Source organism: Urocitellus parryii, chromosome 10, assembly GCF_045843805.1.
Source record: "Urocitellus parryii isolate mUroPar1 chromosome 10, mUroPar1.hap1, whole genome shotgun sequence".
NCBI classification, from domain to species: Eukaryota; Metazoa; Chordata; class Mammalia; order Rodentia; family Sciuridae; genus Urocitellus; species Urocitellus parryii.
In genome coordinates, this window is record NC_135540.1 from 47,967,865 (window position 1) to 47,994,459 (window position 26,595).

Sequence of the window (26,595 nt, forward strand, 5' to 3'; positions counted from 1 at the left end):
TGCCCAAATTTTCAACTTAGAATGGGAGGGAAAGAAGGCAGGATGGTTTAGTTTTTGGTGATATTATAAACAAAGTTTTAATAAGACATGATGACTGATTGGTGCTAATTTCAATATAAGAAGAAAAGGCAAATGTACCTGCTAGTCTGTGTAACAGGGATAATGAAATGCTATTAAAACTAAACAATCTCCAAAAAACCAGGAGGCATCTCCATGGGGATTAAGCAAGTGGGAAGTATATACCCCCTTCAAACAAGTTAAGTGCAGGTTAAGGACAATGGAACACCTAGACAGAGAATTGGATCAGACAAATAGACATAGGGGATTGGAGCCCAGGAAGATAAAGAGATGAAGGGCAAGACACAGATTAAATAAGCAAACCATGGAGTTTAGAGTTTACAGTGGATCTGGGCAAGTGAGCCAGGTTCCTAGAAGAGAATGTGAATTTAAAAAAAAAAGTATAAAGAAGACAAAGAAAGAGGCAGCACGTGCTGCTAAATAAGAGGAAAATAAGTTGGGAATAGGAAGGAGGAATCCAAGGATTTCAAAAGGGAAGGGAATGAAATTAAGCAGCAGAGAAATTAAGCAGCATGTAAAGAGATGGAAATTTGTGATCAAGAGATCAGAAGTGATTAGAGTGAGATGTAACTGCAGCCTTCAATACTAACAGTGTCTGTTAATATGTCCTTCAAGACTCACTGCTTAGAGGAACTGAACTCACTCATTTTGAAGCAGGAAAACTCAAAACAAGAAGCTAACATGATTCATTCAAGGCAGAGCTACAAATTGACAACCTAAGCACCAAATCCTGCCAACAGTATTCCTTTGTTTATAAGAAAGTGAATACTTTACCTCCTATGTCATCTTCAGTCTAACACTTGGCCTGCTCAAGTAGCTCAATTACCTACTTGAACATTATAGGCATTTGAGTATGCAAACTCTGTTCTAAGATTATAAAAATAAATGTAACATGGGGGCAAAGACAGAATTCCCATGGATTTTTTCCTCTCCATCACTTTGCCTGTCTAATAAGTCTCATGGACAGCATTAAAAAATTCCTTCTGATGTATTTTTCTGTATAACTTTTGTTTGAACGTCAATCATAACCAAGACAATATGTTAGATAGCGATAGGGTTGCATGTTAAGTTATATATGCAAACTATACATGAACATGAAAAATAAATCTGGACATGGTGCATGTAAATTACTCCAATTAATTGAACAGGTAATTATTGCTAAGTTTCTCTACTAATTTCATGGCTTGCTTGTGTCCATCTAGATGAACTGTAGAAACCATCACCTTAGAAAAGGCCTCAATATCTTCAAGATGTTGCTAAAGGCAAAAGGACCAAAAAGCTCCAGGAGAACAGGAAAGACATTTTTATCTTTCTAAGACAAAACATAATCTAGACTTTTCTGCAAATAGTTGGAATCTGTGAGCTGCAGATTTAAATACTCAACCTCACAATAATTTTTTACGGCTAAAATATTAATATCTGAAAGAACCTCCTATGAAATGATTTAATCATTTTGTGGAGAATAAAATCTGAAAACATGCTTAATTCTCAACTTATCCAGTTGATAGATTTTATTCCTCATCTACACACATTTTTGAGTACATGTTCACAAAGTAAAAATACTGCACTTTATGTAAGTTCAGTATGGATCTTGGTTCAGAATGATTTAGATGGATAGCTAATGCAGAAAACTCATGGCACTATGCCATACTATGAATTAATGAATAGAATTCTATTAAAATCAAGAGTTTGTATTCTGTTTGATACTATGATAATAAAGAACAACTCAGTGGTATCATACAGGTAATTTAAACATCTAGTATGATTGGGGATTTAATACCAGGTTTGGAAAATTGAACACTTGGCTTGTATACTTCAATCATACTTAACTTTTCTCTAGAAATAACATCTTATATAAAGGATCATTCCTAAATTAACTACTGCAAAGAATCTTCAGGATTTTTTCATAAATATTATACATGTTTCTTCATTTTGTCCAAAATAGCTCCTTAGACTTGGTGCCCAAATTTTCAAAACATACAGGTGGATTATAACTTTTGGATAAAAAAGTTTAGAATAAACCTCTCTATTACTATGTATAAAAAAAGATTTTTTTAATCCTTCACAGTGTATGATTTTCTACCTACAACCTATAATTTCTCAATCACATCAACAGAAGAATAACAACACTTTTCCCTCATAGTAAAATTATACATATTTATATATAAATATAAATAATGTAAAACAAAATGTTCTACCATGGAAAAGACTAATCAAAGTTATACAAAGGATATCTGCTTAATTCACAGATAGAAGGTATGCAACTGGATGTGTTTTACAGAATTCTTCCAGCTCTGCAATTACCTTAACTGCCTGCCTGTAATTCAGCCCTAACTTTGGGGAAATGCCAGATTTGGTTTTAGGAAAGAAAGAAAGAAAGTAAAGTGGTGGGGGAGGGAGAGGAGAAGGGGAAAAGGGAAGGGAAAGGGAAGGGGAAGGGGAAGGGGAAGGGGAAGGGAGGGAAGGAGGAAGGAAGGAAGGAAGAAGGGAGGGAGGGAGGTAGAGAAGGAAGAAAGGGAAAGAAAGAAAGAGAGAGGAGGAAGGAGGAAAGAGGCAAGGAGGGAGGAAGAGAGAGGGAGTAAGAGAGGGGAAGGAAGGAAGGAAGGAAGGAAGGAAGGAAGGAAGGGAGGGAGGAAGGAAGAAAGGGAGGGAGGGAGAGGGAGAGAAAGCAGATGGAAAGAAAGTGTAAGTTAGTTAGTGGGTAGGTAGATAGATACACTCTAGAATTTAAATTCTCAACTTTTCATAACCTGTTTCCTTCTTTAAACTTTCATGTAAGCCACAAATCTAAGACAGGAGATCCTAGTGAAACTGAAGATCAGACAGATACACTAAGCTAAAATTGGGGTGAAATGTCAAGAAAACAGTGAGCACATGCAGAAACCCAATTATTTGGTAGATTTCTTTGTAAAGTGTTCTGAAATATTATGGAATGAATAAATCCCCAGAGATCTGCAAATGTAAAAATATTTTAACTTGGTTATCAAGGTGCTAAAAATAAATTCCCTATGTACCTATCCAGCTACTAATTTTAATTTATACAGGAAGCTTGACAAACTTAAAAAAAATATATGTATATATGTGTGTGTGTATACGTATGTATATGTATGTGTATATATATATATGTATATATATATATATATATATATATATATATATAAATGGCTTAAATGTAATTTAATTAACCAACAGAAAGTTATTTTTCTGATTGAAGTCATGAGAACTGGTAAAAATTTTTAAATGTGATTGCATATTTAATGAAAACTCAAGGTCGGTCATGGATTTTTTTCCCCTGGAGTTCTTGAAGTAGAAGAGTTTTTCTACTTAATCCTACCATCTTCTTCAGCAGCCTCTCCACTCTCACATCACATGATCTTTTCTGCCTTTTCTATTCTTCACAGAAATTGTGTATTTATGTATGTGTGTATATATATATTTCACATCAATTTATTCACTCATTTATTTATATTTTCATTGTGAGAATGCTAAGAACCCATTTGAGCCAAACTATCAAAGTGAACCTTTTGCTTATCCTGGTTACCTAAAGGAGTTACACAAATGTCATTAATGAATCCAATGGCTGCTACATTCCAGCATTTTTGAGGCAAACCTGTCCCAACCGGCAAGCCCTGGGTCCTCACCTGTAGAAGTATGAACATCCCCTGACTGTGTTGTGAGTGAAATGTTCCTGAGTCTTCTCATTTCCAAAATCCTCCAGGGGGTCTGACCACAGGATATCACACATGGGTCCATAAGCAGGTGGTTCTTTGAATCGGTCTAACTAAGAAAAATAGAAGACAGAGCAAAATACTAATCTTTGGAAACTTGGAATTCAAAAACCAGAGGAAACCATATCCACCTGCCTCTCCCCAATAGGTGAACTCCACTGCTCACTTCTCCTCTGCTTTCCTTCTTTCCTTCCCATCTTGCTACTCTTCATCGCCAAGTCCGACTCCTTCCTTCTTTCTCCAGATGAGCTTATTTCTTTTTGGTCTTTATCAGTATCTTTATCTTTCTCCTGCCTCAGTAGTCCCCAAAGTTTCTTTTTTCCCTTTCTCCTCTCCTCTTTTAATCTTTAACTCTCTTTACTTATTTTATTTATCCGAGTGTTTTAGCCACTGCCAATTAATGGGACTCCATCTGTGTTTCATTTGTGAAAGGAGAAGTGTTAATTATCTTTGGGAGATTCCTCCTATTTCCTCCATTAGATTTTTATATCAACAACAGGATTTTGGGAACAGAAGGCTTATGCTTGAAGAGGAGCTACTTGCTATATAACATTATGGATATTAATTCATTAGGGCCCAGCTAGGTGTCTAACAAAAGCACAGTCTTCCATACAACTATGGAAGGGGGAAATAAAAGAAATGATAAGGAATCAAATCATTCTACAATTTTGAGGTCATTCTTTAGCTTACATTCTAAACATTACAGTTTTACCTGAATCCTTTATATAAAATCCACTTTTTGGTGATAAATGTTTATCAAAGTCATATTTCAATTTAAAAAGGTGCACTTAGGAAGTATGAACAACATAACTGGAAATAACAGCCCACCAACAATCTGATAAGACTGTTACTTGAGTTTATCATAATTTAATTGCAATGAAAAATGCATAAAAGTATTATGAAAATCCATTAATAATGGATGTACTTCAGAGTCAATACTTGACTATTTGGAAAAATCCAGTAGAGACAGCTGAAATATTAGGCTGACAAGCAGTGGAATTCTCTATTTCACCTGGGACATACAAGATGATGAAGTAATGGTTTTTCTATATTCTGGTGTTTAATATTATCTAAAGAAAATAAGGAAATATTTCACATTTTCAACAACCAATGAAAACATTCAATATGACACCTCTATATTTCAACCATTATATGAGCCATGTTCATTATAAATGTAGACTTGTTTGAGAAATTTAAATAACTTATGCCTTTGAAACAATTCATCCAAGAAAAATATTGCTTGTCCATGCAAATACATAATTTCTTACAGAGAAATAAGAATTTATTACTAGAGGTAGAACAGTGGAGGAGGGAAGGTTTTTAGACCAATATAAATTTCCAATCATAGGTTGGGAAAGCAACCCTAATATAGAATTTACTCTGGAAAAATTATAAAGTCAGTCTAGAGGTTCACATCATCTACACTAAAATATGTAAATACAAAATGAAATAAAGTTAAGTGTAGTAAAAACTCTGACATATAGTGAAATGCAAACCTCAAAATCATTTTATGGCAAAGCTTAGAATCTGATGATATATATAAAATTGTATAGAATATCTGAAATACGCCAAAAAGTAAATTCTGGGGATTGCAGGTATTTTTTTTTTTTAACTATTCAATGTACCATGAAACCTTTAGTGACTGATTTCAAGAGTCCATCAGGTTGTAGAAGAATTTGGCTAACTTCATATATAAAGGAACTTTCTACACACGAACTCCATGATTACCTTTCAACAACATATCTGGATAGCACTTTAAATAGAAAGCAAAGACAGATTGCTCAGAGGACCAGAAGCAAATGTGTAATGGTTTCTTAAAAATTAATCATGTAAAGTACAAAACAGAGGTTTATTTAATGTACCCGTGTTTGATTTCAAAAATAACAATCATGTAATTCCTTTCTCGGAGGAAAGTAAATCCGGTATAATTTACAATTTATCTACAACACTATTTTAACATCTGCTCACTTGAACCTTAAGGATGCAAATCTCCTGATAGAAAAGAAATTGTATGCTTTGCTACCCTAAATATAATTTTTCTATAAAAATCAATAAGCTTTTTAAAGAATACTGAGTTCCTGGCAGTAGAGATTTATGATATCTAAATATGTTCATGATTTAATAAGTTATTTCCTCAACATCATGAGTTTCATGAAGAAAAATTACTCAAGAAACACAACAAATGAGAATCACGTAGAAATGATTTTTTGTGTGGGTTGTAGAGGTTTGTAGATTATATTTTTACCCATGATTGTATCTTTAACAAAATAGCCCAACAGCCATATCTTTTTTATTTATTCTTTATGGTACAGAACTTTAGACATCTATACATCAGCTATGTTCAGATAATGAAAGGGCTATATATTGAGTGAATTTTTCACTCATCCTCCCTGTTAGGATACTTGGCAAGTTTCTCATCCAAGTAAGTCCATAAAACTGGATAAAGTCAACTAAAACATAAATGCACATCCCTGAAGTCCATTACAGAACAACTACAGCTATTTATACTCTGACCTATTCCATTTTTCATTCTGTACTTATTGTAGTAACTGGTTATAAGGTCACTAACATGCGAAAAGCTTACATGACTCTTTGATTTCCTTCTCTACTAAACACTATGGGAAAATACTATTTAGTAATTTAATATTAAGGCAATTGATGGAATTAACTGATAAATATTATTCAATATATAGATTTCTGAGATTAAGCACTGAAATTTTCAAACACAGGGAAATGTAAAAAACAATTAAGTGGCAATGATTCCAACAAGTGACACCAAGGGATCTTTGTACAAATATCACTTAAGTAATAATAAGCAAGGGTTGGAATTTGAGTTGTGTCCACTATCAATCTTAAGTAAATCTATATTCAAGCAAAAAATTCTGTTACTCATTGAAATTAGGCCCTCACTTGTTTGAGCTACAGTCTACTTATAACACATAAGGCTTAATCAAGTAAATATTAAATTACACATATATTTATAACAAAACTCAGCAAATCCCTGATTCAGTTAGAGTGATTTAAAAAATGTGACCAAATTATTCTGGCAAAAATTACTGGGAAGAGTAATAAAAAAATTAGAATTATTTTCACCTTTCTTTTCTTCTTTGATATAAGTACAAGGAAAGTTTCTTAGGTCTCTAAAAGTAGAGGGTGGAAGTTTTGACAATAGATATGGTTGTCAAATATTCAGAATTCTTGAAGAGAAATCTGAGTTTAGACTTCCTAAATGGAAGCTTGGTAGTGAACAAAGTCTTCTTATCACATATAAAATGCCATATATATTAGAGTAAACAAATACCTTAAAATAATTCCAGGTAATATTATTTTAAGATAATATAAGAAGATATATATTGCTTTCTGTCTTTGGGGATTTGGGAATCAAGAAACATGTGTGGAGTTTTTTGATTATTTTTTTCTCACACTGTTGTAATAAATAATGTTCAAAAGCTAAGTAAAGAAATAAAAGAGAGATTCTTATGCTATGTAAAACTATGTTATATTACTACATTTTCTCATGAAATAAACATAGCATGCGTCCACATTCAATATAAATAATCTTCCTTTCTGGCTAAAACAATAGTAATAGACAATGCTAAATTAAGTTTTTTTTTTTTAAAACTTCTTAAAAGTTCATTTTTTTTCCTCATAGCTAGCTTTCAATACAATTAACAGAAAATTATCTTTGCCTTTGTTAGTCTGTTACAATATAGTAACAAAGAGTAGAGATGGATACATTTTAAAGGCCAACTTTGTGATATTTTCCCAAAGACAAAGCACTATTTCTAGCCTAATATATCATGAATATCCAATGATTGTTTGAAAAAATCTAAAGGAGAATGTTTTATATTTCTAATGATACATGCCACATGGACAGAGAAACCCTGAGGATTTAGAGATGAAAAATCTTCTAGGTACAAATATAACTTCCTTCTAAGAACAAAACTTTAATACAAAGAGGAGACTGATGACTACCTTCAATCATTTTAATTCAAAAAGATAAAATTAGTGATGAATGTAGGGAAAGTGATACCTTTATTTATTACAGAAGCACAGAAAAGTATCACATTTGGAAAATAAAAGAACTTACTTTTCTGATGTCGTCTAGAGTGTTGATCTCTGGAGACAAACCGCCATGTACACACAGGAACTGCTGGTTCATCAGGGCAGCCAGGGGAAGGCAGTCGAAGGCATCCATGCAGGCGTCATACACACGCTCCGAGTACTTTATTTTACCTTTCAAACATGGTAAAAAGCAAATGTTTACTCTCATGGTTTCATCATTAGTATCAATGCATTGAAATAGTTTTGTTTCTTTTTAACATTTTCTTGCCAATATGACATGACAAGCATAAAATTACACTTTGCAAAATTTTGAAACAGAATCAAACACAACTTTTAAAGATTTATATGTTAATCTTAATATGGTATTTTATATTTTTATCACTCAAGCATATTTTATAATTTTTAAGACTTTTTTATAGCAAAGAAGAGACTTTTTACATATATTCTGGCTAATTATCTGTAGACCTATCACCACAAAAATACACACTTAACTGGAGATCAAAAGAATGATGGCCATAAAACTGGCTGATATTCCTGAATGATTTTATAGAAAAGCCGATGGCAAGAAGTTTTCTAAAGTTGTTCATATCTCACTCACTGCATATTGCCTTTCCCCTATTGATTTGTATCTAATGTTTTGAGAGAAGTCTTCATGCTCCATTGAATACATGAACACATGACAGAAATTGAGGCTTCAGTGGAAAATGGGGAAAATTGAGAAGAAGAAAATGAAATTACGTGGTGTACTACATGCTCCTAGTCTTGATATCTAAAGAAGAAAGCCATCTCTTTAATTTTGTAAAGTAGAACAGAGGTTAGTATACATCAGATTCAAAAATAGAGGAACGAGGTTCTGTCTGACCTCCATTTGCTTTTCTTGAGTGATGTGAGATTTAAGGGTAGAATTACTGTCTCAAACAGTAGTACACTTAACTGGTTTAAAAAGGAAACTTACTTGCCTCTTAAGATCAACTATACCAAATATCAATTTGAATTCTCAAATATACTCAAATATTAATCTGAATATTAATTGAAGAATTTTTTAACTTGAAAATAAATTTTGAATTCCTATAACTGTTCAAGCTTAGAAAGAAATGGGCAATAACATGAAACAGTGTCACTTGAAATTTTTGACTGTTAGGCAATGGATCATATTATAATGTGATCTTAGTGATTGATTAAAATGACAATTTACTACATATAGTATTAAAGGAAGAAGCTTAAAGTATACTTACATTCTTGTTTAAATGTGAAATACTCTGTTAGATGTCTACATTCATGATTTCCACGAAGTAAAAACAGTGTTTTGGGGTAAAGAATTTTCAAGGCCCACAAATACAGCACACACTGAGAAAAATAAAAAAATAACATGAACATCAACATTTTTCATTATACTTATTCATTCCATTGCTTACATATCAGGAAGACATGAATCAAATGTATTCTCATGATCAAAGATCCGCAGCCTAGATTTTATTAGGAAGGATACTGACAATCATAACAAACACCCAGCTGGTACAAAGCCAAGGTTCACCTGTGCTTGAAATACATATGCACCGAGGATCACAGGCCACAGGAAACAACAGGGTGAGCAGGTCAACAGAAAGAAACTCATGTGGCCTGTGGGAAGTGAGGGAGGGGTATGTAGAAACACAGGGAAAGAGGAAGAGGCCTAAATCAAAGTACACTAGAAAGAAAATATACTGCCTAACAGTACGAGAAGGATTATGATGACCCAGAAGGTTCCTGTGTGCCTCTTTCCAGTCAGTATCTTCTGAACATGTAATCTAAAATTTGACCTTTAGATTAGTTTTGCCTGTAACAAGTTATCTTAAAGCAAAGCTTTAATCTCTTCATTTTAAATCTTAACTACATTTTTTTTTAAACTCTAATACTCTAGAGAAATCACATTTTAGAACCCACTTTTTCTTTTGGGCCATCTGTTAAAGATCTTGTTTTGACATTAGCATGTGGCTTTATAACTTTATCACCTCTAGTCGTAATTACTTCTTACTGAAGCACTTTCCTAATTGAGCAAAGAGAGGTACAAAATTGCTCTGCTAAATATTCTTAATCATGTCTGTTTACGGCTTTCCAGTGATGCAATACACATTTAATTTCCCTTATTATTTAATGAATGCACAGTACCTATGGTAGGAAATCAAGAAATGCTGGCTCTATTTCTGCAAATGAAAAGGAAGGAAGGAAGAAGAATAAGGAGAGGGAGGAAAGAAGAAAGGAAAGAGAAAGTAAGAAAGCAAGAAAAAAAAAGGATAATAACTCAATTTCCAAATGGTTGGCTTTAAATATTCCAAAAATGAAAGTTCTCTTTTCACATTTCATTTCCACCTTCTCTGTGGCAAGAATAAAGTGTCTTCCCAAACACTGACTTAAACCACAAATGCAGCAATATGGAAGAAAAAGCATGGCAAATGAAAGGGCAAGGGTGGACTGGGGAGTGGAGCCCTGCCAGCCCTTGCCCTCCACATCTGGTGGACAGAGCTGCCAAGCACAACACTGTCTGGCTAGCAACTGTTTTGCCATTTAAAGTTCCAATATTCTGCACATTAGTTTTTGAAAGAAAAAAATAAGAAAGAACTACAGTCTCTTGTAAAAGGAAATTATCATAATCAATGAAGATAAATAAAAATTAGTTAAATCATGGTTATTTTTGTCCTTGTGGTATCAGATGGTAAACTGAACAGAATTTTCACTGAATTAATTGCTCAGGTAGAAACAGCACAATGTTAGCTAGCTTTTCTACACAGTGAGATGTAAATGAGTTGTACCAGTCATATCAACTGAACTGAGTCTTTTCATTCTTACCCTTAATTAAACAAATATTTACAATTTAAAGTAGACTGAGTCACTCAATATGGAAGATGAAGCATCCTTTATCTTTGGATTATTTTTCTGTCACAGACATCACTTTCTCCTAATTCTGTATTTTCTCCAACAAAGCAATACTAAGGATATCATTTTCTTTATCAAGTTGTTGCTTTGACAAATAACATTGCAATGGTTTGCTTTGTAATTTATGCTTTTTAACATTATTCTTAAAAAAAAATTGCATAGGACAGAAAAGGGAAATGTGAAGGAGGAAACAAGAAGATAAAAAAGAAAACACACAGCTTTAGCTATATATTAATCAGCTCCCTCAACTCATTTATTATCTGAGCTGTGAAATGTTCCAATCAAAAGTGCTCCCCCTCCATCACTGGACAATAATGAATCCAAAGATGTGCATTGTTTGGGACAAGATCCAAACTCATGAAATGTTAAGTGAGCTTCTCTAAGGCATCAGTTGCCTGGTCTGACATGCATAGAGAGAAGTACCAGGGGTACCAGGGGAACAGCAATGCCTCATAAGATGAGACAGCCAGAACATTTCTTCCTCATGTCTGTGGCAACACTCTGTCACCTAACATCCTCTGTTGTGCTGCTTGCTCGTTATTCTCAGGCAGAAACGCGGAGCATTGCCTGGCTTGCTGAGGATCACTCTAGTTTATGAGTTCACAGTTAATAAATAGGATAACTTTTCACCCTTAAATATGCTTGAATTATTACTCAAAACAAAATTACCTCTTTCATCACTACTCAAAAGCTTGCTTGTTTGGGGGCTAACTTTGTGGGAAATGATTTCTAATCTTGGCAAAGAGAGAAAATTGGGGAGGCAGGGGGAGAACACATAAAATGAGCTACATGTGCTCCTCAGAGTATATTATCTCCATCCAGTCTGTAAATACACCAAACAGAAACTACTAGAAATTCGAACCTACCCTTCAAAGCTGATTTGGTAAAAATTAAATAAAGTGGTCCTTTTTACTCAAAAGACAGCCAAACAATGTCTTCAGTGTAGCCCTACATTATTGAGATGAATCAAGAACCTTTTGAAACCTGTTAGGATAACACACACTGTAAAACTAAGCTCTTATTTTAGGATTTTTCTTAAACCAACAATACCATTCTCATAGAGAATATTTTCTATTTAATGCTTTGCCCTTCAGATTATATATGTGTGAATGTTAGTACATTCATGAGTAAGTGCAACAATGTATATCCCTTTCTGCATTACTGATGTGTGCATTTTTTGTGTTACACTGTGGTACATCCAGTGAATATGTTATGACCAGGGTGTAGGATAGTAGAAAGAGGACAGGTTTTGAATCTTAGCATTGGCATTTACCGTATGTATGGCCCTTTCTAAACCTCAGTTGAGGACACTTCTGAAAGGAGTTTAGGCATTTACATGTAATTTTCAAAAGGCATTCACATGTAACTTTCAAAACTTGAGGAATAAATGAGATAATTTACACCATGAAAACAGCAGCATTTATAGCCTGTGAACAGTGTCAGCTTCCTTAATCCACAATAAATATCCCTGAAGTATTTTTGGTAAGTATACTTTATATAAATGTCTGTTCTATTTTAATATGATGTTGATATCATTGCACCATTCTTACGTGCCCTCAAAAGTCACATCTAATCAACAAGGATCATTTTACTTTGATACATTTTGTCATTTTGTGTGTGTATGTAGCAAGTCCCTTGGGCTGTACTCTCAGACCCTTGGAGTTTAATTAAAGAAGTGTTTGATGATGGAGGCTCTAGTATATGCATCTCAGAACTTAAATGTCCTGATTTCTCCATTTTATATGTCACTAACTTTTGTTTAATCTCTTGATCTTTTGTTTGAATATTAAAAGAAACGCACTACACAAAATATTGCAAATACTTTTGTGATTCAAATATCTATATTAACTGTAGACTAATCTACTGAGGAAACAAGTTAATGATTATTGCTTTTCAAATTAAAAAACAAACAAACACAAAACAGAGCTAAAAAAAGCTTTAATTAAGAAAAGCTTAGGACATTTCAAGTGGTTTGAGGCCAGAGATTCAGAACCCTACATTTTTCAATTAAAAAAAAAAGTCAAAGGTAAATAGAGATCCATGAAAGTTAAGAAATATTAAAATCCAAAGACAGTTGATGAGATAAGAAAGTCCAGTTGTGCTGTTATTCAAGCAACACAAGATTTAGTGCTTTTTCTTTATTACCAATTTAGTAAGAAACCTTATTGTAATTTTTATATTTAAAAAAGATACAAACGAAGGTGTTAAAATCCACAAATACTATGATAATAAAAACTTTTTCAGCCAGGCACCATGGCACACACCTGTAGACACTTGGGAGGCTAAGGCAGGAGAATTCAATGTTCCAGGCCAGCCTGTGCAACTTAGCAAGACCCTGTCTCAAAATAAAAAATAAAACAGGCTGGGGCTATAGTTCAGTGCTAGAGCACCCCTAGGTTTAATCCGTAATAAAGAAAAAAAAAAGTTCCAGAATAGTATTCTATCATTTGACTGATAAAAATAGTCACTCTTAAGAGAAGAGTGTCAGGATTTCCTCACTTAGAAGGTGAGCTTTGAAATATGCGGACCACCTATTTCATTTATCTTTGGAATCTTTCTTAGAAGCAATATAAATATTAAATTAGTAAGATTACTTTAAGAACTACTAAAATCTTTTTTATTATTTTACTATTTACTTATATTCTATGAAGCCCTATTTGAAGGGGAATGGCAGAAACCTTAATCTCTCCTTGCTCTTTTGTGTGTCTCACTGTTTCCCTCAACCCTGGAATCACCAGTGGTCATATCAGCAAATTCCTATCCATCAGAAACAAGTTGAGGTATATGTGCCACTTTAGGGAAACATCCTTAAACAAGACTGAAAACCCTTCTCGTATTTTCTTTTTATTCTTGCTGAATGTACTGTAGAGACAGAAGAATTGAAGCTACTCTAGCTGTCTTCGGTCACAGAGGTTTACTTTGAAATGAGGACATGAACATCAGGGAAACAAGGCAGAAAGAGGCTGGGTCCAGGGAACTATGGGGGATAGCACAAGTCCTGGTGTGTCCATATGGGCTTCTCCTAGAGAAATAGACTTCTATATTGTTCAAATGACCATTTGGTGGGGGCTTTGTTTTGTTTTTGTTGTTGTCTCTCCTTGAAGATATTTACCTTAATGTGAGATAAAAGTTTTACAAAATTTGTACTTAATTGCCCTTCCCTACTGGTTATATTGATCAAGTAGCCCAAGAACATGACCAAGACTTATGAGGTTAACTTAGGTTTTCTCTGAATTTTGCTCACCTCAATCTCCCTGCCAGCTAAAATCTTACTTGTTCTCTGATTCAGTTCCTCAGTGAGCTGCATTCCCATTATTCTCTAATTTTTCTATATCCTAACAATACTTATTTTCTGTTCCTCCTTTATCATAAAATTTTTAATAACCCATTCAAATAACTGAACCATGAATGATGACCTATTCTAGGCTTTGGATTCTATATAGATTTTTGTACATACATATTCCTGTATAGATTTATGTTTGTAGAGATAAAGGATATATGCCACATTCCTCTATATTCTTCCTACTTCCAATACAATGTATGTATTTTTTACATATGTACATATATGTGTGTCTATACATATATATTTCTACACCTAATGGTGATGGACATAAAGAGAATTAATGAGAATTAATTATTAGGTTAATCAAATAATCAAGAAACAATTGCTATGATTTTAAAGTAGAAGCTGTTTGAGGGTGATGTTTTTCAACATTAAATACTTGTTCAGTAAATCAATGTGATAATAAAATTTTAAAAACAGAATCATTTTTATATGATTGTGAATATATGATGTTTGTGAGGCCTCCACACAGTTGATTTATTTCTTGGAATAGATGTTTTCTTTTTTACTATTTTTTTAAGGACACATAATGTCATTTAGTATACTCTGATCTTTAAAGCTATATTTATATATCAAACCATTTCTTTCAATAACCATTTGTTGAGGTTTCACTGTGTATGAGACACCATCTTAGGGTACTAGGAAGAACAAACATTAAAGAAACGAGGTACTCTTTGCCTTTATTTTTAATGTCATTTCCATGCATGTAAAGCAGATGCAGATGGGAGGCTGAAGAAGAACTTCTGCTCAAAGGTTATCTGTTTTGTTTTATTTAATTAGTTTGACAAATTACTGTAGTCAGATGACAAGTGCCAAGAAAGACAAAATAGAGCATTCTCACATATGCACACAAATACACATTCCAAGCACAGACAGGTATGCACTTTGTTACCGATTTACAAAGGTAACACTGTCTCTCAGTTATAAGCCATAAACATGCTAATACAACTCTTGTTTACCAACTTTGATTAGTTCTTTTAATGGGAAATAGAATTATCTACTGTAAAGTAAGGTAATTTTTTTTTTCAAATTTCCAACTATAAAAATGTACAAAAGGCAAAACCTTATTCCTAATCAGTATTTTTAACATTAAAAAGCACATGAAGGGGGGGCTGGGGTTATGGCTCAGCGGTAGAGTGCTTGCCTTGCATGTGCAAGGCCCTGGGTTCAATCCTCAGCAGGACATAAAAAAAAAATGCACATGGGGGTGTTAACTGAAAGTAGGATTTGTAATGTTCTATCCACTAAGTGTACTAAAATTTCTTTGTTATAGACTAGAAATTTCTATAAGGCAACTACAATTATTGCTCTTATTTCATAAAGATATTCTTGGACCATAACTGAGTGGCTAAAAAGAAATGACATTTCTTTATTTTTTTGTGGTGCTGGGGATTGAACTCAGGGCCTTGTGCATACCAACTGAGCTATATCCCTAGCCCTTGTGGCATATATACACAGTGGAATATTGCTCAGCAGTAAAAGAGAATAAAATCATGGTGTTTGCAGGTAAATGAATGGAGTTAGAGAAGATAATGCTAAGTGAAGTTAGACAAACCCCAAAATGAAATTCTGAATGTCTTCTCTGATATAAGGAGGCTGATTCATAGTGGGGTAGGAAGGGGGAGCAGAAGATGAATAGACGAACTCTAGATAGGGTAGAGAGGTGGGAGGAGAAGGGAGGGGGGAGAAGGGAGGGGGCATGGAGTTAGAAATGATGGTGGAATGTGATGGACATTATTATCCAAAGTGCATGTATGAAGACATGAATTGGTGTGAATATACTTTGTGTGTGAATATACAACCAGAGATATAAAAAATTTGTGCTCTATATGTAGAATAAGAATTGTAATGAATTCCGGGGATATATATAAATTTAAAATATTAATAATAAAAATAAAAAAGAAGTGCCATGGACTTACTTCAATACTGAAGTACCCTCTGTCAACATAGTCCCCCAAAAAGAGGTAGCGAGTGTTGGCAGGAGATCCTCCCACTTCAAAGAGCTTCATCAAATCAAAGAATTGTCCATGGATGTCCCCACAAACTGAAAGACAGAAGTAATATTTAGTTTATGGTCATATTAGGTTACGAATCAGAATTAGATCATAAAATTGTAGATCCATAATTAACTTACAGCTAATTTTTAAGCCAAAACATTATTTTGCAGAACAGGAGAATGAGACAGAAAAGCTAAGTACATTGTTCAAGATTCACAAGTTAGTTAGTGGCAATCCTGGCTCTACCATCGAAGTCTACTATTTTATAAATTAACTGGAAAAATATGTATAATAATAATAATAACTATTACTGTTATGCATTTAAAAATTTTATATAAACACTGTCAAGAACTTCATTAACATTTTCTAGTTCAATTCAACAACGTCATGGGATATGTTTTCATATGCAATTAAGAGATGGAGAAAAATGTTTGAGAATTTGGCATAATCTGAAAATGAGGTCTGACTGCATAGCTAGTACACACTGCCTCTTAAAGAAAAGAAGATCTTGAAATGTATCATAAAATCAATATTTTTTGAATATAAAATGTAATCAATTACAACATACATTATTTTATGCATAACTAAGAAAAAAGCATTAAACCCAAGTTATAAAATAGTATTTTTATAAAACATATCCTACTATCAGATGTTTATATAAAGGCAAATTGTGTATTAGAAAATATTAAACACAGTACAAAAAATAGTGGGAATTGATACTTCTTTAATTTCTTACCTCTTTTTTTAATATAAATATATATATATATATATTTTTTTTGTTTTCGGCGGACACAACATCTTTGTTTGTATGTGATGCTGAGGATTGAACCCGGGCCGCACGCATGCCAGGCAAGCGCACTACTGCTTGAGCCACATCCCCAGCCCCATAATTTCTTACCTCTTTTAAACACAAATTCTTGAAAGAACATTTAGTCTCTCCTTTTTAAAATCATTTACTTAGGACTTATTATTTCATTTGCTACTTTCAGAGCCTTCAAAAATCAATATTATAATAATATTACAACTGAGAAAACAGTGTACCTTAGAAAGATTATGTAGCTTGGCAATATGAGTATTAAAAATGAACGATCCAAGTGAAAGGAGGGGAAGGCAGGGGATGTGGTGATAAGAAAGATAGTAGAATCAAACAGACATTATTACTTTATGTACGTATGTGTCTGTATGACCAATGTGATTCTACAATATGTATACTCAGAAAAATGAGAAATTATATCCCATCTATGTATGATATATCAAAGTTTATAAGTGCATTCTACTGTCATGATAGCTAATTAAAACAAATAAAAAATTAAAAAATAGTGTATGATCCAGTGCCTAAATTTAGATTTATTTCATTCAAAGCTTTTCTTTTCAACCATCACAGTGTAACATCTTCAATATGTGCATTATATATATATATATATATATATATATATATATAATACACATAATATTTTATGTATGAATGATGAACATGATGTGGTGGTTTATGCAACACCAAGAGGCTCATGGCTGAACGTATTAGCAAATAAGAAATCAGAAAGCCAAAGAATGATATCTTAGATACTACGATCAGAAGAAAGTCACTAAAATATTTTAACCTCATTTTTTTTTTTGCCTGATAGAAGTGGACAGTAATAAGAATGAGCCCAAAGAGTCCATGGTTGAAACAACCGTAAAACAGTAAATGAAATAAAATGTGCAAATTCCTGTTTTTACCACTTAGGAACAGCTAATAAGGACCACAACTCTCTAAGCCTGCAACAGGTACAGGTGGGCTCTATTTTTGAGTGTGTTTCTTCAAAATCTTAGTCCACTAAAACATAAGTTGTAACTACTAATGAACCCCTTTTGTGGATAACAATCACATTGCTTCTTCCCTTCCTTGAGCATGAGGTACACTGTAGAAATATCAGAAACATATTCTTCCCTTTTAAAAATAATATCGCAGGGCTGGGGCTGGGGCTCAGTGGTAGAACACACGCCCAGCACATGCGAGGCACTGGGTTCAGATCCTCAGCACCACATTAAAAATAAATAAAATAAAGGTACTGTGTCCAACTACAACTAAAAAAATAATATCACAGGTTAGAAGATTATATTTATAAATGTATACATTTGTTTTATTCTTAGAGTTGAGTATTTTGCAAATGGATCCTTATCCTGAAGGACAGTGAGGAATACGATTTCTGAGATACAATACATCAAGTCTTTTCTTGTCATATCCTAAGTAAGGGGACAGTATAAAGAGCATTATGATTCAAAATTTGCCAGGCATAAATGCCAGTGCCCCCTCTGGAGGAGACTTTCATCACTACATTTGGAGTTACAAAAACAAAAAGAAAAAAAAAATCTTAAAACTTAAAGTAAAAACAACAAATATCTATTTTTAAAAACTGCATTAGGTTACCTTTTTCTATGATTTTTAAAGAGATAAAACTAAACCTTATTAGCTAACAAATAATAAAATAGCTCATGTGGTTTATTCTTTAAAAGGATAAATTGGTACAGTTTACTTAACACAAGCACCGATTTCTCTCAAGCTGTGGGAATTTTGATATCAGTTGTGTATGTTTCAAACTAAAAATTACAAAAGAAAGAAGGTGTTTGGCTGGAAACCTTTTTTTTTTTTTTCCCCATGTCCTCCAGTAAGTTAAGAGTGAGAAGGAAGGACCTTCCAGGAAGAAAAGCATGAAGTAGTCACTTTCTCAGACTGCTCTGGCCTGTCTTGCCACTGAACCTCTTCCTACAGTGGATCCCTATAATAGGGATGAGGGCCAATTTAGGGCGCAAGGCTCAAAGAAACTATGAAACCAGGTGACAAAGTGAGACACAGGCTTCAAACATTATTTGTAATATTTATCATGGCTTTTGGCTGAATAATCACATTTTACGCTACTATTAAAATATTCACAAGTGAAAATGGTTCTATCAAAATCTTTGAGGCAGTATGATGTAGTATTTAGACCTGGACTCTGAAACCAGATCATTCAGCTTCCAATCCCTGTGCACCACTTACTAAGTGATGATCTTTTCTCTAAGCTGCAATATATTTATTTTATAAAATGGGGTGATATTGGGGTCTTACCTTACTAGGCTATCTGTGAGGATTTAATGAGCTAATATAGTAACCAGCTTAGAAGGGTTCCTGGAATTTGATAAGAAACTGATAAAGGTTATGTCCACTGGCATTTCAAGAGAGACACATATAAAATGTCCAGATCTCAGAAAGAATGGTATTCTACTGCTTGTGGTTGGAGGGAATATGAGATGGAAGGTATTCTCAAGACATTTTAAAGCATCCCTTCCTATACACCCCCCTTGGTGTGTGCTGTGTGTGTGCGCGTCTGTCTGTCTGTCTCTCTCTCTTTTTATTTTGAATCAGGGATTTAGCCCGTGGTCCCACTGAGTCACATCCACAGTCCTTTTAATTTTTTTTGATACAGGGTCTCACTGAGTTGCTTAGGGCCTCACTAAGTTGCTGAGAATGAACTTGAATTTGTGATCCCTCCAGTGTTAGCCTCCTGAGTCCCTGGAGTTATAGGCTCTTTCATTTCAATTGCTGTCCATAGCTGAAAACTCATGATAATTACTTTTTATTTCTCCAGGTCAGTGACATAAATACCAGGATATCCATTCAGGTTATAGAATGCAGTTTAGGAATTAAAAGATTTTAGCAATTGACAACATAGCATAATTGGGTAGCCAGAAAAAATAAACAAATAGGTTCTAGACCATGAAAATATTATAATATTAATTTTAGTTGGAACATAGAAGTACGTTATCATTAATATAGTTTTGTAAAATCAGAAAATTGAGCTCTTTTTCTAACTTATAATAACTTTGTGATAAGAGATCTCAATGATTTACAAGATGACTGCAATTATTGGATCTTGGCTTGATGACATAAAACAGCAAAGAGCAATTAATGCAAACCAGGCATGGAAAACAAATAGCCTATAATCCAGTTATTTGTATAATTGTCATATTATCACAGACTTAACCACAGAACAGCCACAGAGTTCTAAAATCATGCTTTGATAGTAAGAACCACTTTTAATAATGTTCAGCAAAGGAAAATAATTTGCACATATAATTATTTTTAAAAATTGAAGACCAACTCAAGGAAACAAAAACTCAAAAATTGCCTGAAAAATAAGGATTTTCAAGATCAACTTATGATCATTTTTAAGACAAATCACATTGTTTTGTCTTACACCTTTTTCACACGACTTACCATTATCAGAAATTACTTAGATGATTTATTTTCATGCCTATTTCTCCCCTGTGTCTTCCCATTGGAGAATAGCCTCCACTAGGGTGGGTAACTTGCAGTGTTGTTCACTTTACCCCAGCACTACAATGTCCGAGGATTCCTTCAGCCCAATGCCAAGCTTACTTTGAAAACTCATTTAGTAGGAAGTTAGAGATTTTGAGGGGCTCTTGAGATTGCTAGAGATGAGGACAAGTTTGTGGAATTTGCTTTGGTGGAAGCCAGAGGCCTTCAACTTAGAATCTGAGATAGGAGCTATTTTAAGTCTTTCAACTGCAGGAATCAACAATGTACATACAGTAAGACTGGGGAGTAGTGCAGGACACCCATGCATTTTATGGCAGTTTCCTCACTTGGTTCTACATCAGAATACCCTTGGGCAAGTTTTGAAACTAAAAATTCCTGGGCCCTGAATCAGTATCTCTAAGGATTCATATTTATTACCAAGCTCAGAGATGATTAGTTCGAATGACTAAACACACCTGGACTTTTGAGCATCTGTTGAGGCACACATAGGTCTCATTCTGCCTTTTTGTGTGGTTCTGCTCATAGGTTAGATGTGGAAGAGATATACATCAGAAAGGCAAACTCTTTGCATGTTCATTCCTGGTTAGTGTGAGATCAGGATTTTTACTATTATGTGAAATGATCATAATGAAGTGATTATTTGATCGAGTCTATGGGGGAAGAATTTAACATAAAAAAGGATTACAATTTTTTTTGCAGCATTTGATTGTAGTTATTGCTTGGACCTTGTGTATTTTAATTATAAATTAAGAGACTTATTATAACATTCTGAAATTTAGGTCACTCTTTGGATATTAAACTTCAGAAAGAAAATGACCACTATACATTGGTACTCAAGAGGATGGAAAGTGAGATCCAGAGGAAAGGCTGCCTGACTCTGTTTTCTACTTACCATGGCCCCACCCTCCATCCTGTAGGGGTACTGAACACAGTGATATCCAAAGAACTACAGCATGCCCAGTACCTGCTGATGAGGCAAGCTGTCTGCTCCCAGTTGCCCACAAAGCTAAGTTCTACAGTCTTTTATTTCATTTAGTTTTGACAGCATCTCTAGGTCAAACAAGTTATGATAAGTTCTGTTATGCCTTCAAAGCAAGCTCACACTTCATCAACATATTCTGGTTTACCACATTCCCATGATTCCCATTATTTGCTTCTCATTCCCAATGAAATACTGCTAACGGGCAAGGTTCAACAGATATTGTGCATATTTTTTGCAGAAAAGTAAAGAGTCATGACATTTTAAAAATTAACAAGGTAAAGACATTGAAATAAAAAGTTTTTTTTTTCCTTAGCCATTGCTAATTATGTACATTATCAACCTAGGATACCACAAGATAATGGTTATTTTCCCTGAGAGAACTTTTCCCTTTGCCTTTGATAGAAGAAGTAAGAACTAACAAACACATTGAAGAGATGAATCTATTTGAAGAGGAGGTGGCAAAGTGGTCAGTAATATCTTGGTGCATCCCCTGGGTGACTCAGTGGTTCTGAGTATGGCTAATCTAACATACTGTATATACTGAATGGGGCATGGGTAGCCAGCATCCTACAATGTTTTTACACTCTCTCTTCCAATCAGGAAATACACACATACTGCCTAAATACTCAACTGCTAAATATGACTTAAGCAATCATTACTTTGGCATAATTGTCTTTTAATATGATTTCCCTTATTCCATAATTCCTGGACCAGTTTAAATAAAACTTTACTGGAAACAATTTCACACAGGAATGAGGTGAACAACTTTTGACTTAAGAGAATTTATCTTTTGAATTTTAAAGCATGAAACAGAGAAATAACATTCAGAAAATATGGGTTTTTATTTCTTACAGAAGGCAAAAGTCTCCTGCCCCCCATATCATTGGTAGAAAGCTAGTTTTAAAGCTTTGAAATCATTCGCTTAGGGGGTTCACGTATAAACAGAAACATAGACATAAACGTGTCTGTGTATGTGTTTGTAATATAGCTACTCACCACAAATGAGGATTTAGAAATTAGGGGGCAGTGTACTTATCAGGGAGTCATTAATCAGAATTTCAGAACTTTTACAGACTACAGCAAAGTAGTGCTAAAGAAAAACAGGAAACAGCGAGGGAGTAACAAGAGGGATCTCCTAGTCAGCTAAGTAAGCTCTTGTGATATATAGTGAATCACAGGGCAAGTCTAAGAGTCTCTAAAACCAGCCACTATGAAGTAGAGAAAATAATGACTAGCTTGTTGAAGACAAAGTGACCCTTAAGAAGAGGATCTCAGGCAAAGGAGGAATGAGAAGTTGGAATGCTAACCATACCTAGGATAAAATGTTTGCCTTGCATATCCTGACCAGAGAATTATGTACGGTCATTGAGAAGGAATGGTCCATACCAGAATATGAATTATATTATATGTGTCCTAGGTATACTAACTTAGAAAATATGCAAGTAAGAATATCTATAGTATAACAATATTTTTCAAAGAATTCTACTGCTTCCGTGTTCCTATTGGCAATTAAATTATTCAAATAGAAAATAAGTTTTGAACAACCAATAAAAAAATAATGATTGCAACGGATTATATTGTAGAAATTAAAATCAATATCAATGAGTTTATACTGATATAAATTAAACAGTTAAAAATAAAAAAAAAATAAAGAGGGTTAAGGACCCTACGATGAGGTCCCAGTAAAATTGCTACATACTTGATAAGTTGAAAAGGTCTCCGATAACACTGTCATCCTGAATAGGAGGGAATAAAAACTAAAATGTGAAATATATCCTTTCATATGAAAGCATTCACAATAACTTGTACTCAGTGTACAGACTTACATATTTGGTCCTGTTTATTACTTGCCTATATGAAAGGAAATCTACCAAAGAACAGCATTAATTTAACTTGTTTTTGACAATAAGCAAAAATTTTATGATGTCATATAATTCCAGAAAATTGTTAAAAAGAAAAAAGAAATTGAAAAAAAGAAAGCCCCCAAACTATCAAACAATAAAAAATAAATTATACATAAAAATAGATTTTTAATGGACCAGCATTTAAAAATTGCTTGGCAAGATAGTATCAGAACCATGATTTAGAATTCAACTGCTTTTAATTTTTGACTCATTATTTATTTTTCTGTAAAGACCTTTTAGTTCCTCCAAAATACTGGTTTTATCATCTTGGAAGTCTTGCATGAAGTAGAATAACTTCCTGTACAAGTTATTCCAGTTCATACTAAACTAAGAGATTACAGATTTTCCTTTAGAAAAGATGTTCCTGGGTTGCTAAGGAATTTTTACTATTGAGTTTCACTCCACATTTAGCTTCATTGACTTTAACCCCATATTTTTTCCCTAATAGTCACATATTCCCTGGACAATAAAATCCTTAATGTCGAGGAACTAACATTATGTCTATTTCTCAGCATAAGGGGATCAGCCTATTGAATCTATTGGTTTGATTTTTGAATACTCTATCTACCATAACTTTTTCTTTACTCAAATCTGCAATTTTTCAGGGAGAGATTCTGTGTGCAGATATTGTGTTGGAGGTTAACCACAGAGGGTACTAAAATACCCTTCCATTTCTTCCTGCTGGCAATCCCCCTCAAGCAACCTTCAGGGTATGATAAATTCAAGTACAAACCACGGAACCAGTATGTGCAGTTCATTAACAGAATGTGTGACTTCTAAAGTCAAGTAATTACTGAGATAAAGGTTACACAGGAATCATATTATAGTTTGTTATAACTAGAAGTCTCCATCAACTGTATACTAAAACAGAACAAAAGAATAAGGTTTTAATTCACTAAAGAAGTGTACTTCAAAATGATTACTATTTTCCCATAATAAATGTTATTTTTCAGTTGTTAAAACATGTACTAGATAAATTCTTAAATAGGTCACTCAGGTTTGATGATATAGGAAAATATTGAAAAGTATTCAAATTAAATTAAAATGTACTAAAAATAATTTTAAGAATAAGGCTATGAAATCAAATATATAATATTAGCATCAGTTCAGATCAGTAGTAATTTTAAATCTCATCATTTTTGTATTTATAAATCTGTTTAACAAAAATAAATAAATTATCTATTAGCCAGTGTTAATAAGAAATAATACAAGGTAATCGAAAAATGACTGGAATATACTATAGATTACAATAGATAATAACAATTTACAACAATCTGGTACTAAATACTTCATTATTACCTTAAATATCAGTTTGTAACCATAATTATAAAGAAAGAAATTAGGATAGTCTGTATTTTTTAAGTATTTAATAAAAGGAGCAAGAATTTACAATACCATGGTTACTACCACAGTGTAGTCTAATCAATGGAAAGCAAATTATTGAAACTTATGTTTATGTTATTTTTTTGTTAGAGATAAGTATTCTTGCTATTGAGATTGTTTTTGTAGTTAACTTTTCCTTCATAGACTGGATGAATTAGAAGATTTTATTCACCAGAGGAACTTGATTTATTGAACAATAATGCATTTGTTTCAACTGTTATCACTATTTTTCCATTTAAGCAAAATCACATTATAATAAAGATGCATAATTATTGCAGGTTCAAATGCCATTGAGGAATTATATAAGTCACATTATGGTTGTAATAAATAATAATAAATAAATATAGACAATGGTAATACATTATTTATAATTAAATTTGTTCATCATTCTCCATTTATCTAAATTCGACCATTCCTAAAAATTAGTAAAATCTTTCATAAGTAGATTTATTTATATTATGCTGATCACTAAACTTGTGATTGTCATCTTTAATGAAGAGTGTTCAATGAACATTATGAGTTGATACAATTTTAACCAAACATACATCAATTTGCTAATATGTAGAAGCTACTTAAGTTATTATCAATAAATTGATTATATTTTTCATTCTGTAAAATACTAACCTTAAGTTTCAGATCCCCAAGAACACCCACCAGGACCCTAAAGAAGATCTCATTCCTGCTATGAGATATGAGGTGTTCATCTGTATTTTAGTGTTCTGAATTTGGGCCTTTCAAGGCTATATTTCTAAGGCCTTGTTTGTTTGGCAATGGTATTCTCTCAGTTCTAGCTTTTGCTTTGTCCTAGGTGTGTTATATCACCTGGGGGAGAGTCAATATGAATGTAATAGTTAAGAACAGGGACTCAGATGCTGGATAGTCTGGTCCTCCAAACTAAGCTCCAGCACCCAACCTGCCCAGTGACCCTGGAGAAGTTAGCCAACTTCTCTGAATTTGTTTTCTCTTTTGCAAACATAAATAGGAAAACAGCACCTTCCTCCAAGAGTTAAAGCTAAACCAATTAATATCAGTTAAGTACTTAAAATACACCTGACTCATAGGAAATGTTATAACAAAGTTTTGCTATCATCCATCTACCTCTTAGCTCAGGAATTTTTGCAACATTTGCATAAATCAGTGTTTTTTTTTGTTTTGCATGTATATTCCTCTTGTTTTGCCTTAAACAATAAGCTGTAGTTTCTCTCTTAATTAATTTCCTATTCATTCTTGCTGAAGCAGCTGTCACTATCTAAGGAATGCTTGGGCTCTTCCAATTTGCTTTTCCCAACCCTCTCTTTTGCATATTCACGCTTTATTCTTTTTTTAGTACATTTTTTTAGGCTTGGACCATCTTGCTGTGTAAATTAGCACTTGTGTAACTGGGACAATATATTTATTCTTCGTAGGAGGCCCTCAACTGCTTCGTCTATAAGGGGCCTCATAACAAAACTTATGTTATAGAATTTTTGTAAAAAAATAAAATGAGGGAGAAAAAGTTTTAGTGCATGCAATGTAGTGGTACAATATGAACTGTTAGATGTAGCAGTCATCTCACAGATTATCTGCCTAAGAAAGATTTTGAATATTCTGCAAGTTTTAGATACAGGTGCTATAAATCCATACTCAATGTAGCCATAAGGAAAACACATAAAATTTGTTCTGTTTTGGATTGTTTGCTTCACTTTTTATCCTAACAAATGCTATTATATGTATTAAAAACTGTTAAGGCTAAAATCAAATGGACTAGGTCTTATGCTCTATAATTTCCATTTTCTAGGAGTAAATATTTCCAAATGGCTTTAGAGATATTACCCATCTTTTAGTGGGTGGCCCATGATGAGATTCCAGTTAGTCTCATTTTCTTTTCTAGCAAAGCTCATTAACAAGACCACTCTGGTTCAT

The 26,595-nt window shown here is 33.4% G+C and overlaps 1 protein-coding gene across 2 annotated transcripts in view; it reads right to left on the minus strand.

The window, feature by feature from the left end:
* The window catches only part of Ppp3ca (protein phosphatase 3 catalytic subunit alpha), a 308,806-nt gene that overhangs the window by 59,644 nt on the left and 222,567 nt on the right, over nt 1-26,595 (minus strand). For both annotated transcript variants that reach the window (XM_026398115.2, XM_026398113.2), the window contains exons 3-6: nt 16,047-16,171; nt 9,107-9,218; nt 7,897-8,042; nt 3,720-3,859 (exon numbers count right to left, since the gene is read on the minus strand). In XM_026398115.2, coding sequence (XP_026253900.1) covers nt 3,720-3,859; nt 7,897-8,042; nt 9,107-9,218; nt 16,047-16,171 — 523 coding nt within the window. The remainder of the gene's footprint in view (nt 1-3,719; nt 3,860-7,896; nt 8,043-9,106; nt 9,219-16,046; nt 16,172-26,595) is intronic.